The following is a 13,420-nucleotide window of genomic DNA, read 5'->3' on the forward strand; positions in this document are numbered from 1 at the left end:
GTATGTTTCTAAATATGTTTGGTATTTTTTTGTGTTACATTTATACTGTATTACTATTTTGTTACTGCATAAATTATTTTCCCTATTCTTTATGCAGTGGCGGAGATCTTCGTGGACATGTGAAAACTTACAAGTAGTACCTTTACACCAGCGGCAGCTCCTCCGCTATGACGGAGGAGTGTTGCACCACCGCCAGCATTAGCCGCTGCAAACCTTTGTTTATTATGCAAACTACGTTTATTATCGTTTTGTTGTTAAAGAGGCAGGGCTACGGAGGATGATGGGCATGAGGGGAATGCACCGTGCACTCCCTCAGTGTGCAAGTGTCTTTGGCTGGCCAACTCGAGCCAGCCAAACACACATGCACACTGTGCTCTCTCTAGCCCAGCACTGTGTTGCTGTGCTGGAGAGGGCAGGCACAGGCTCCCAGTCTGCCTGGGAGTGCCCTGGCTGGGCACTCCGGCCAATCATTGTGCTGCTTTCATGCAGCATTAGGATTGGCCGCAGGGCAGTCTGGGAGCCTGTGCCTCCTGTGACCAGGAAGAAGAAGCTGTGGCGCGGCTGCGCGGCAGCAGCACGTCAGTTGTTTTTTTTTTTTATATATCCCCCGCCACGTGCTGCCCCTCCCCTTTTAGCACCTGCGAGTCGTGACTGCTTTACACTCATACATTTTGCTCTATCCCCTGGTTTCAGAGTCTATATTGTGTTGTAAATTCATGTTTGTAAATGATGAATAAAGTAGTCAACTTACTACAAAGGGTAATAGTAAATTTACACATTAGATTTATTTATGTGAAAATGTTCCTTTATGAATAGCCCCATATGCACAAATGGGTTGGTTTAAAACTGAGAAGCCAGAAATTCCTCTTCCATCGTGTCATAACCCTGTTGAAGTAACCCCCATGCCTGAAATATTACCTTATCACAGCTGCTAAAACTAAGACTTGCCTGTTCCACAAAAAATGTGTTGATTCAGCTGATTTATAGAAATAGCAGTGTGACGCCAATCCCGCTTATTTTCTACAAAGATAATTTGCATAATTATTTTATAATTTTGGCAGTGCAATCTTGACAATGCATGTTCAGATCTTGGCCTCCTCACAATTCATAATTGTATCTCATTCCAGCACATCTTGTTTTTAAGAACAGTGTGAAAGACAGGAGTGCTACTACAAAGCGATTGACAATTAAACAACTTTCTAAACACATCTATTGCTTTTTGTTCTGTCATTGTGCAGTTTTCAAAGCCATTATCCACATTCTTCAATCTGTCATGGTAATTATTTTGTAGTGCCCCCTTCTTTTTCTTGTTTGGTTTAGATGACATTAGGACTCACTCTGGACACAACAACACTGAAAATCTGTGTCCCTGTAAATATGTAAATGTAAATATGTTACACTCCATTGCCTTATTTAACTTTTCAGTGAGGCCCTGGTAAATTAGAACAGGAAGTGCACAAGTGGCATTGAAGCTAAATGTCACAGTGTGAATTTACACAAACCAAAGTCTGAAATGTATGGCCTTAAATAACACTATTATGCTCTGGCTAGCTGCATTGTAAAACCACAATATGGAAGTGTTCAGGAAAAGTGTTTTTTTTCTATATAAGAATCCTTACATTAAACATTAGCTAAGTTCCTCCTAAAGTGTGCCTTGTGAGCCCATGGGGCTGGGTGCCTTATGTAGAAAGGTGGGACATAGTAAATATTAAGGAAAAGCATACCCCCACAGTTCACAAATGAAATTTTATCTAAACGCTGATTCTCTCTTTGCAGGCTAAATAATGTTTGTCATCAACAGGCCTCATAGGAATATAATCAATTTTCATAACTTACCTAGACAATTGTACATAAACAATTCAAAGTAACTTTTTACTTGCTAAAAGCTAATTCAATCATGCAAGAGTAAATTTGATGAGCACATTGAAAAGGCAACTTTTAAAAGTTGCATTTTGTGCAGAATCAGTTTGCTTGGTACTCGAGAAGCTAATCGGCATCCTAGAATAGGGGTTGACCTTGGCGAAGGCGCAAGTTATAGTTACCTTAGGTCATGAGTTATAGTTATTTGAAAGAACTCTAACTTTAACTCCTGAATTTCTATGGTTTTGTAGGAGTAAATTCAGAACCTAACTATAACGTCCCTGTAACCTTGTTAAATTCAGTGAATTTCTATGTTTTTTTTAGCGTAAAGTAATTTTGATACGTTATTCAAACCCCTGCCACGCACAGCTGGGAGTTGGTTGCAAGGCCTTATAGCAACTCAACCCTGCGCCACGCATGGCAGGTTGGCCACAGGGCCTGTTTCTGTCAGTGGATGTGTGAGTGGGTGCGTGAGTGTCTGAGTGGGTCTGAAAGTGAGTGTGTGAGCCATTGAGTGGGTGCATGAGTGTTTGAGTGGGTGCCTGAGCCTCTGAGTGCATGTATGAGTGAATGAATTAGTGTATGAATGTGTGTTTTTTCTTTCAAATGTTTCCATAATCACAAAAATGTGTGAATTTTTGCAAATATCACACGCTGTGACACAAAATATATTAAACCTATAATTTAGCCCTAAAACACACCTATATCACACTCCTGTGGTCGGGGTACCTTCACCCTGACCCCTTATGCCACTTTCAACTTTAATTTTCACCCTCCGGGACCATGTCCTGTGAAATAAAATGTCAGCTTATGTGTAGAAATATTAAGTATTTCAGTTTTGTAGTGTGATTCCGTGAAAGTAAAGTCCAATAAACATATCAACCATTTATTTGGTATGATTATACAAGTATGTCATATACTATGCTCTGTTGATATACGTGTTGTAGTATAGCAGATATGATTTGCCAAGGCTAAATGTATATTTTTCAATGTGATGATGTTTCAAGAGTAATACACGAACAACTGCACAGATAGAGTGAGCATTTCATCATGGTGCATGTTAAAAAGAGGAAGATGCAAAAAGCTTTGTTATTGTGAACTTTGCTAGATATATTTTCCTATTACTGCTGGAATATGAAGTCGACATGTTGATATAGTAGAGTTTATTTCTTTGTCTCTAGAGATTGATAGTCTTTAAATCACTTCACTATTCAAATTCGAACATTATTCTTTCTATAGCTATTGGACACAATGTTGGGGAGATTACTGAACACGTCCCATGGGAGTTTGAAATGTGTTCTAGTACTTAACATTTAACGAAACGAATTTAGAATGAAGTAAGCATCCTATGAAAAGCTTTATAAAAGAAAATGTACCAGGTTGATGGGATGTTGCTATGCTAAACATGTATGACCTTCTTATGTAATGCCTATGTACTTGCTTCAGTACAGATTCAAAACTGTACGTTTTATAAATAAATTCAGACTAACTATTTTTATCGGTTTTTGTTTGGGTTACAAATTTATAAATGCATTTTCCTTTCCCCTAAGGTCTATCAAAGTCTTTGGGACTCATTGAAGGATACGGTGGTCGGGGTAAAGGGGGACTTCCAGCCACACTTTCCCCTGACGAGGCAGAGAAAGCAAAAGGGCCACATGAGAAATATGGCTACAACACCTACCTCAGTGAGAAGATTTCATTGGACAGATCGATCCCAGATTATCGACCAACCAAGTAAGTACTTTAATTAAAATGAATAGGCTGGCTGTCTGTAACCAAAGTCAAGGAAATAACTCCATCATCTCTGGCAGAAGTTGATCCTATTGAGTGTACGTAATTGTTAGTCTTTTTGAAAAACACAGAAAAAAGCAAAGTTTGAAAAGCTATAATACTAAATATTTCAAACAAATGGACATACCATGTATCAAAAGTTTATGTTCACATATAGGTGAATATTTGTCACTTTCGTCTTTTCGGCCTGCATGATTTTCTCAATAGGAATCAGCGAGTGTACCATTAAACTTCTTGCCTTCAAAAAGAATCTGTTTGGATCCTCTTTTATAAAATGTATACTGACTCAAAACAATTAAACAGATCAATATGCAATATGATTTACTAAAAAGGATTGAAGGCTAATTTGTCTGTTGCTTTACGTCGCCTGAAAACAGCAATACTTTTAACATAGAAAACTACCACAATTTCAACATAGAAGCAGATTTGCTTCGCTACTTATGAAAACTGGAGTGGTTTAGCTTATAAATTAGCCACTGGCAGTAGGTAAGAAGAATCTATTTGTTCTGGTTTTACCTTAATGGTACAAATGTTTGAAGACAAACTTGTGTACACAACCTATTAGTGAGTTTTCTGAATACAGCGAGACCAGCGAACTTGATGTGCATAAGGACAAATCATGTGGACCCATTTCAAGAATCAGAAATTTGAGAACTGAGATTGACTCAGAGTTGAGTTTCATGTTTTTTGGCTGTTTTCAAGCTATTACAAATATCAATCAATCAGCCAGTACTTGTAAAGCAAAGCTTATCACCTCTGAGGATCTCCAGGGACTGTGATTGGTGGGCATAGTTGAACAGCCAGCACTTGAGTTTCTTCCTGAAGTTTGTTGGTGAGAGTGATGTTCGGAGGTGGAGAGGGAGGGCGCTTCATAACTTGGAGGCAAAGTGGTAGAAGGAGCAGCCTCCACAGAGGCTTCGGCAGATGCAAGAGGTGTGTGCCAGGGTGGTGGAGCGAAGGTTTCTGGATGGTTGGTGAAAGTTCAGAAAGTGGTTCATGTATGCTAGTCTTTGGTCATGTAGGCCTTTGTAAACGTGTGTGAGTAGTTTGAATTGACATCTTTTCATCCAGTGGATGTTTCTCAGGTGTTGGGTCATGTGGGTCCATTTGGCCAGAATGAAGATCAGTCTGACTGCTGAGTTCTGAATCCTCTGGAGCGTTCTCATGAGTTCGGTGGTAGCTCCTACATATAGTGCATTCTATACATACAGTGCATTCCATAGTCCATAGTCCAGGCAGCTGGTGATTAGGGCTTTTGTGACCATTTTTCTTGTGATTGTGGGAAGCCATTTGAAGATTCTTCAGAGCATGCAGAGAGTATGGAAGCAGGGAGAGGACACTGAGTGCATCTGTTGTTTCATGGTTAGTCTGCCGTCGAGGATGATGCTGAGGTTGCAGGTGTGGTCTTTTGGTGTATGAGTGGGTCCGAGTTCAGCAGGCCACAAGGTTTCATTTCAAAGGGAGGCATGGTTGTAGAACAAATATGAGTTTTCCTAGCATAAATGCCTATGCAACATTGTGTAAGCTTGCATGCTCTTTTGAAGGTATTCCCTGGGCACTGCACTGACATGAAATTTGGTTGCCTTTCACAAGGTAGTTTATAATTCATTGTCTTCTCTTATCATTTTTTTTGTAATTTTATTTTTTAATTAAATGTATGAATGAGAATAATTCATTACCAACACGGGAAAGGAGATAAGCTCTCATCTGGTACAGCACCTATACAATAAATTCAGAATAAAGTGGTTCATGGCATAACACATAAAGAGAAAAAAACAAAAAAGAGAAAGATCAAATATGTACAATTTTACAAGTGACAATCACAAGTCCATTACCTAGACCTAACCCACTCTCTGAAGCACCTCCAGGTAACCTGCCCTTTAAGTCTTGTCTTCTTCTCCTTACGTTAGAAAAGTGCTATCTCCAGGTGAGATACGGATAGGAGTCACCCCAGCAATTGCTGAAATGATGGAGGTTGTGGGTCTAGCCATGCAGATGCGACACAGATTCAATAGACAGCCATGACCATAAAGATGAAATATTTAGGTCCTGGCACTCCTCCCTTTTCTAGTACTCAAAAAAACAGCATATCCGGCATGATGTCCAACTCATATTTTATCACCTCTTTAAAAACCTTTTGACCTTCCCTTTTAAAGGTTCCAATTTTTTACAGGTAGCAAACATTTTTATGAGATCTGCCTCGAATGCTGAATACCTTGGACAACATATCCCCACCGTCCTCCCCATTTAACTATTTTAGCTGGGGTAAAATATGTCATATATTATCTTATAATGCTGTGCCTGTAATGCTGATGAGAATGAAGATCCAATTCAAGGAATGTGTAAAATTTTGTTCCCCCACTATTTAGCCTGCCTTCCCATTATATTTCTCGAGGTCATCAAGTTGCTCTGATATGAGTACCAAATACAGGGAGCTTATTGAGGGATGGGCCTCACCTAGTACCATCTCCATGAGTGGGTTTTTAGTAAACCCAACCAGCCTGCCAGGGTGGAGAAGTGTAGCACAATGGTTAGAGTGGCAGACCCTGATGCATAGATCTGACCAGGGCTCAATTCCCTTGTACCAGATAATTCTCGCCTGGGTGCCTAATCTAATTAATGGGTCCCACTCTGTAACTCTGGGTAATAGCTTGCTTAATCTCCACAATGGCCCTCCCAGCACTTGGATGCCTGGCTTCACCCTGGGGCTGTCCAGGAGTGGATGCCTCACAGGGAAAAGCCAGGAGGGGTTCCACAGCAGTATGCATACAGTTCCTTGAGACCCTCACGGGTGAGTAGTGGGCTATACAAGTGCGAAGTTTACAGTTTTTTAACAATCTCTTATTTGCAGGTACATGAGAATTCCAGCTGCTCCGTCCCATATCTTTCCTGGAGGTCCTTGAATGATCTTATCAAAGTTCCCTCATAAAAATCTCCTAACCACTGCACCCCGCGAGCTCCATTTTGCAAAGCAGTGATCCTTAAAAATCTCTGGTAGGAATCGATTATTATGGGTTGGCGTATACTGATTAAATCTACAGAGTCCAGCTTTCTTCCGCCAGGGGTTCCAGCATTTAAAAGTGGCTTCTAGCACCTTAAACCATACTTTCTTATAGTAACTGGGTTCTACCAAGGTCAACAATCCCCCATTAGCTATCGGCCCAATTATTAATTTGTAAATATTTGGCCGATGTCCCTCCACTGCCACATCTTCTTTGCTTGCCATAAGCGGGCACATATATTGGAAGGCGGCTGCCAATTGATATAATTTAAGATTTGGCAAGGCCCATTCCCCTTCTCTCTAGGTAGGGACATAAATCTGCTAGCTCTTCTGCTCTTACCATATGCCCAAATAAATCTTGTTATTAGCTGATCCATTACTACAAACCAGTACTTTTCAAAGTCCAATGGGGTTGTCTGAAACAGGCACAGCACCGTGGGGAGAAAAATCATTTTAATCATATTACATCGCCCCATTATAGACAAATGCAAGTTAGTCCATCTACTGAAGTCTTGTTTAGCTTTCCCTAAAATTGGCGTTAAGTTTAGATTGACTATTTATCCCACATTGGGGCTAATGTCTATGCCTAGATATACTGAATGGTCCACTCTACGGGTGTCAATGGTAGTTGTGTACTTGTTAGCCAACAGTTGGGTCTTCTCTTTATTCAATAAATAAATACCCAGAAATGTAACTGAAATTGCTTGTCACCTTCTCTGTTTACCTTAAAGCTTCGTCCGGGTTTGCTGTTATAACCGCAATATCATCTGCGTGTGCAAGTATCTTGGTGTCCCATCCATACATATTAACTGGTAAAGATTGATGTACAGTGCAAACAACAGCGGGGAGCATGGACACCCTTGTTTGGTACCCCACCCAATTTAAGAGATGTCAGATTGCCCTCCAATCAATTGTACACGAGCATTGGGTTGCCCATAAATAGCCCTAATTGCCTTCACAAACTTGTCTCTGAGTCCGCACATCTCTAAAACTTTTCACAAATACTCCCAATTAACCCTATCAAAGGCCTTTTAAGCGTCTAATAGTACCACTGCCATAGGTTTTTCTGCCACGCTTGTTGCATCAAACAGCACATCTAATGTGATCAGAGGTGTCCCTCCTGGGAACAAAACTGTGTTTATTTGTTGGTTCTAGTTTCCTAGTAATAGGAGATAAATGTGATAAACATTTTTTAGAGTATATCTTAGTGTCACTATTTATTAATGTGATAGGCCTATATGACCTGGGATTGTACTGAAGAGAAGCTCTGAATACAGTCTTTGTGGGTTCTTTAATGCAAAAGCAGCCCATCCACCATCACAGCTTCCTTGTAATCCCTCAACTGCCATACACCTCCATAACATTCTACATTCTTCATTATTCAGTGTTCTCTTGCCTTCCCTCAGTGACCTAACCATCCCAGGTACCATACATTGTATAAATCGAGGGATACCACACATCTCCCTATTTCTACAAACAACAAAACATAGTAATAATACAATAGGAACAGATAAAATAAACATGGTAAATTACCTAGTGACACCAACAACTCTGTTGAGATTCCAAACTCTTCCATCATCTACTTTAACAGCACTGTGGAAAAGTTTAACAACTTTAAATGGACCCATGAACTTAGAACCACTCTTGCATCTTGTTGGTTTCTTTATCAAAACCATGTCTCCAACATTAAAGTGCATACTTTTCGTACTTTTCCAAGAATCATAATATTCCTTCCTTTTCTCAACAATTTTTTTCTCTCTCTCATTTCCCCCACTCCTCAACTTCCACGACACTCCTTCTTTACCCCAGTGCAACCAACCAAAAGACAAAAGTGTGTTTGGTTTCCTCCCTCTGAATACCTCAAATGGAACTTCCCCTGTAGATACATGCCTAGAAAATCTGTATGCTTTTAGAAACGTTTTTAAATCTCCTTTCCAACATCTTCCCGCACTCAATTCCAAATGTATGCATTCTTTAACACTTTTGTTGAATCTTTCAATAGTACCATTCCCCTTGGGATGATACAGAGAACATCGTCTGTGAACAATACCATGCATTCTGAAATAATTCTGCATCATATAAGACACAAACTGGGGACCACTGTACGTTAAAATACTTGTGGGTAATCCCTATCGTTTAAATACTTCACTCAAAAACTCTTGATTCTTCCCGATTCAATGCTACTGACAACTCCAATCTCAGCCCATCTAAAAAATTGGTCAACCAATGTCAGAAGAAAATTAGTTCCACCTTTAGAGTGTAATGGTCCAATTATGTCAATGGCAACATCATCCCAATGCTTGGAAGGGAAACCTCTAAAAACCATAGATAGAGTTCTCACTTTATGTATCTGCGGGTGGCACTCAGTGAATCTTCACTCAGACCATTGGTGATCTGATTGCTCCATTGATGGAGGGGGTGGGGGCAGGAATGGTGTTGGAGTTGGGCCTGTATCTGATGATAGACTCTCAGAGCCAGTTGAAATGCTTCCTTCGTCATTGCCTGGATTACAGCCACTACTGGTGGCCTCTGAGTCTTCAGCTAATGATTAAAACTTTTCAGCACCATCTTTAGACCAATCCATACTCGCCCCACCCCATTCCGTCTTTCTCGTCTCGCCTCCCTGGCCGTCTGTGGCCTGGCCATTTTCCAGACTTAGCTCCTTGCTGTTTCTGATGTGAGTTTTCTTGTCATAGGGTTTCAGGGGTTCGTCAACCATGCCACATTTGTTGTGTGTGCCTTCATCACGGATATCTGCTTGTGGTTGTGTGCCTATATTAGTGGTTACCCCGGTGGCTTCTTCGGTCTGTTCCATCCACCTCCTGGATTCATCCAGCTGTCTCTACCCCGTGTTAATGGCATGTCGGGATCCAGAACCACTGGTAACTCTACACTAACCTGTATCCGCTCCCCTAATGAGTTTATCAGCTCTTGAGTATCCTTTGGGTTAATTAACAAAAAACATCTGATGAGCTTCCGTCATAAAATGTAACTTCTTCTTTAGTGTAAAAATAAGGGGTTTGAGTCAGTGGTAGGCAAGCCTTTTGGGAGATATATTTCCAGAATGCAGTATATTTATTTGTATTATGAAGAATGCCTGACCTCTAGGACAATAGTAGCCTGATTGTATTTCAGAAAAGAATCATATTCCCAAGCAGGGCAGCATGTTCTTGGTGAACATTTACTATTTTTCATATTTATTCATTAATTTATGTCGTTGTTTTGGGGCAAAAATATGTTACCTTTCTCACTTTAGCATGCTGATGAAAAGACTAAGGGCCTGATCTAGAGTTTAGCAGACAGGTTACTCCATCAAAAACATGACAGATATTCCGTCTGCCGTATTACAATTTCCATAGCATATAATGGAATCGTAATTTGGCGGATGGAATATCAATCACATTTGTAACAGAGTAACACAATCTGCCAAACTCTAAATCAGGCCCTAAGATCCAATGAAGTGCTTTGAAGACTATCTCGACATGGCCATGTGTCCTTGGATGTAGCTCTTCATGGCTTCCTAGTTGGCTGTCTTGGAGGTTTGGTGATATTTTCCTGGTGGACTAATATTAACTATGCAATAGATTTGTTAAACCATGACCACAGCTCATGTTAGCTTGAGTCTGGGGTTGACTGCAGTAGAAGGATTTTGCATATTAGATGCACTTAAAAGATCACTCTCTTATCAACTGCATTAAAAGTTCACTCCCTTATCAACTGCACCAATTTGAGATGTGATGTTGAGTATAAAATCAAAAGTAATTCCTAAATGTCTGACCGGTTTTGCGTGGGCTCAATGGCACCCAGGCTAGTGTTTCAATGGTGATGAGTCAAGCTCAGCTTCTGCTATGATTAAAGCAGTGATGGCTAAAGAATTTGTATTTAATAGCATTAAACATCATATGTCTATTCATTAAGGCCCACTTTCTCACTCTTGTAGAAAGAAGTTATCTGTGTACCTTTTAACTTTTGTGATTGAGTTTAGTAGAGGGCAGTGTCTGCTTCAGTTATGTGAGACCACTGCAAGATAAAGTTGGAGTGTTCAGCATTATGTACATGTGAGATTATCATTTTTATGATTGTTTCTGCATGGCTGATATACATTAAATAACAAACAACATGTTGTACTGTGAGATTTAGCCAATTACCATAGAGGTGTAAAATGACGAGTTTCATAGTGGCAATTGGCCCATAACTGCCCTACAACTTTCCAGTTACCACTCATACAGGCACCAGTTAAATTAGGAATCTGAATTAATGTTTGTCTCTGACGTGCACATTACAAGGGACTGGAGGGGTACTGAGCCCTTTCTTCCACATACAGTGCGCATGGAAATAACAGGGCTGCAGAACCCTTGCAGAGGCAAATTGCTTTATAGACAAAGGGCCTGATTGAGATATTTTTATTCTATTTTATTTTTTTATTGCATTTACTAGAAAGTACAACAAATCAGAATATTCACCGTCATAACAGTCAAAAATATAATCGGCAAGCCTTGTGCCAATGCAGTACAAACAGCTTTTAGCCAAAATCCCCCCCCCCCCCTTTTCTTTTTGAAGCTATCTACCCCCACAAGGTGGGGACCTTTGGTCAACACATCAAACAATGGGGTTAAATAGCTCAGTCTTATGAGATAGCATCAGTGACAGTAAACAGAGAGGGAAAAAGAGGGGGAGGGGTGGGATCTGCACAGCAATAAAATCTCATTCGAAGAAGCTTAGCGGCATCTCGTCGCCCCAGAAGGTGGCGTCATCTACCTCATACCAGGTACTATGCGTTAGTAGGCGTGGAACTCATTATGGCCTGGTCATAAGGAAAGATCGTAGGGTGGTCCATATGCTCGTGGCCAGGAGTTTACCAGCATCAATTCCCAGTAGACCATTAATTGTTCCTGGCAGTGCGCAGCGTCACTCAGCCACTCCCTGCATCATCGTATCTGTTTCTTCCCCCAGCACATCACCACCCTGCGCTTTGGCAGCACCAATAGCAACCCCACCAGTTTCCTTTGATCAGGGGGTACCTCCTTGACATATCCTATGAGGGCAATCTTTGGGGAACGGGACACTTTGAGTCTGATCATCTCCCCAATTGCCCCCAGCGCCTTTCTCCAGTAGTCCTGCAGCGCCCCGCAGTTTCATGCCAGGTGCAGAAAGTCCGCCTCCGGAGCTAAGCATCTTTCACATCTAGTATCTGACCTGACGCCCATTCTCCTTAGTCGACTCAGCGTATAGTACAAGTGGTGCAGGAATTTAAAATGTATTAGGTGCAATCTGTAACTGGGGGAGAGTTCATGCATTTGCGCACAGCAATATTGCCACACATCATCCAGAAGAGTCTCACCCACGTCCGCTTCCCAATGAGTTCTGGCCTTGGACGTGACAGAGGGTGCAGTTGTCTGCATGGAAACATATAGGTGATGAGTCTGCGCAGGGGCGGCGATCTGTAGATAAGATCCAACCTGTGGCCCACTGGGGGCATCTCAGGGAAGCAGGGGCATCTTGCCCGCAAAAGAGCCTTGAGTCTGAGGAAGAGTAAACGATATAGCAAAGTATCGTGCAAGTCGCCAAGTCCGGCTTCCGAGGAGATGAATGACCCCAAGGTAGTCATATTCAGATTGCGCAAGCATTCACAAAACTGGCCTTCCTCCGATATCTGCGGTTTTACGATGTCCTGTACCGGCATCGAGGACACAAAGAGCTACCCAGTCTCCGCATGCTTCAGGAGCACCCTCCAAGCCCGCGCCGTACATGCCACTGCACCGGCCTCTCCCGACCTAGGTCTGGGTGGTCCACAAATCACCCCAGACAGCCTATTAGGCCAGACTGAATCGTGTTCCGGAGCCAGGTGTGGTAAATATTTTATGGGGTGCAACCAAAACTGCGGGAAGTGGGCCTGTGCACAGTTATAGTGAAGTTCCTGATCCGGGGCCGCTAAGCCGCCCAGCTCTAACGGTAGCGTCAGCATTTCCCATGAGATTCTGGGCTGTCCACCGGCCCCGGGCAGAGCTATGAGTAAAGATCTAAGCCTTTTCAAGAAGCTGGACTTGAGGACAAGAGGTATGTTAACGAATAGATAAAGGAATTTGGGCAAAACTGCCATCTTAGCTATGGCTATGAGGCCCGTCAGCGAAAGCGGAAGGGAGCGCCATATTGCCACTTTGTCTACCAGCCACATATTGGCCTTGCCATAATTGGCTGACCACAACTCGTCCACCTCACTGCTAAGCCATATGCCCAGATATCGCACCGGTCCATCAGCCCAACTAAGGGGGTATTTGGAGCGGCACTGTACTGTTGCAGCCGACAGGGGGAAAACGACTTACTTAGACCAGTTAATCGTAAACCCAGACATCTGGCCAAACCGTACTATCTCATCTATCAGTGTATCAAGATGTAGCTGTGGGTCATGAACACATAGCGCGACATCATACGCATACACAGAGACCAGGACTGGCTGTTGTTTCAATGCCAATCCTCTATGGTTATGGTGTTACCTCAAGCGTGCTGCCAGTGGTTCCATCACCACTGCAAATAGCAGCGACGAGAGGGGGCATCCTTGATGAGTGCCTCTAGCTATCAGGAAGGGATCCTAAACCATCCCGTGAGTTCTCAATCTAGCAGTTGGAGCCTAATTCAACAAGTGGATTAATTGGATGAACCTAGGACTCAACCCCACCCCAGCTAACAGACCGAACATATACGGCCATACGAGGGAGTCAAATGACTTGGTGGCATCCAGGAACACCACCCCCACACGTTCTTCAGGCT

General features: G+C 42.1%; 1 protein-coding gene across 1 annotated transcript in view; it reads left to right on the plus strand.

Annotated features, from left to right (window-relative positions):
- GALNT17 (polypeptide N-acetylgalactosaminyltransferase 17) overlaps positions 1-13,420 on the plus strand; it is a 1,750,844-nt gene that overhangs the window by 416,366 nt on the left and 1,321,058 nt on the right. Inside the window, exon 2 of the mRNA XM_069226928.1 lies at positions 3,411-3,594. Within this exon, the coding sequence (XP_069083029.1) occupies positions 3,411-3,594 (184 nt within the window). The remainder of the gene's footprint in view (positions 1-3,410; positions 3,595-13,420) is intronic.

The sequence above is a fragment of the Pleurodeles waltl genome, chromosome 3_2 (genome assembly GCF_031143425.1).
Source record: "Pleurodeles waltl isolate 20211129_DDA chromosome 3_2, aPleWal1.hap1.20221129, whole genome shotgun sequence".
Classification (NCBI taxonomy): Eukaryota; Metazoa; Chordata; class Amphibia; order Caudata; family Salamandridae; genus Pleurodeles; species Pleurodeles waltl.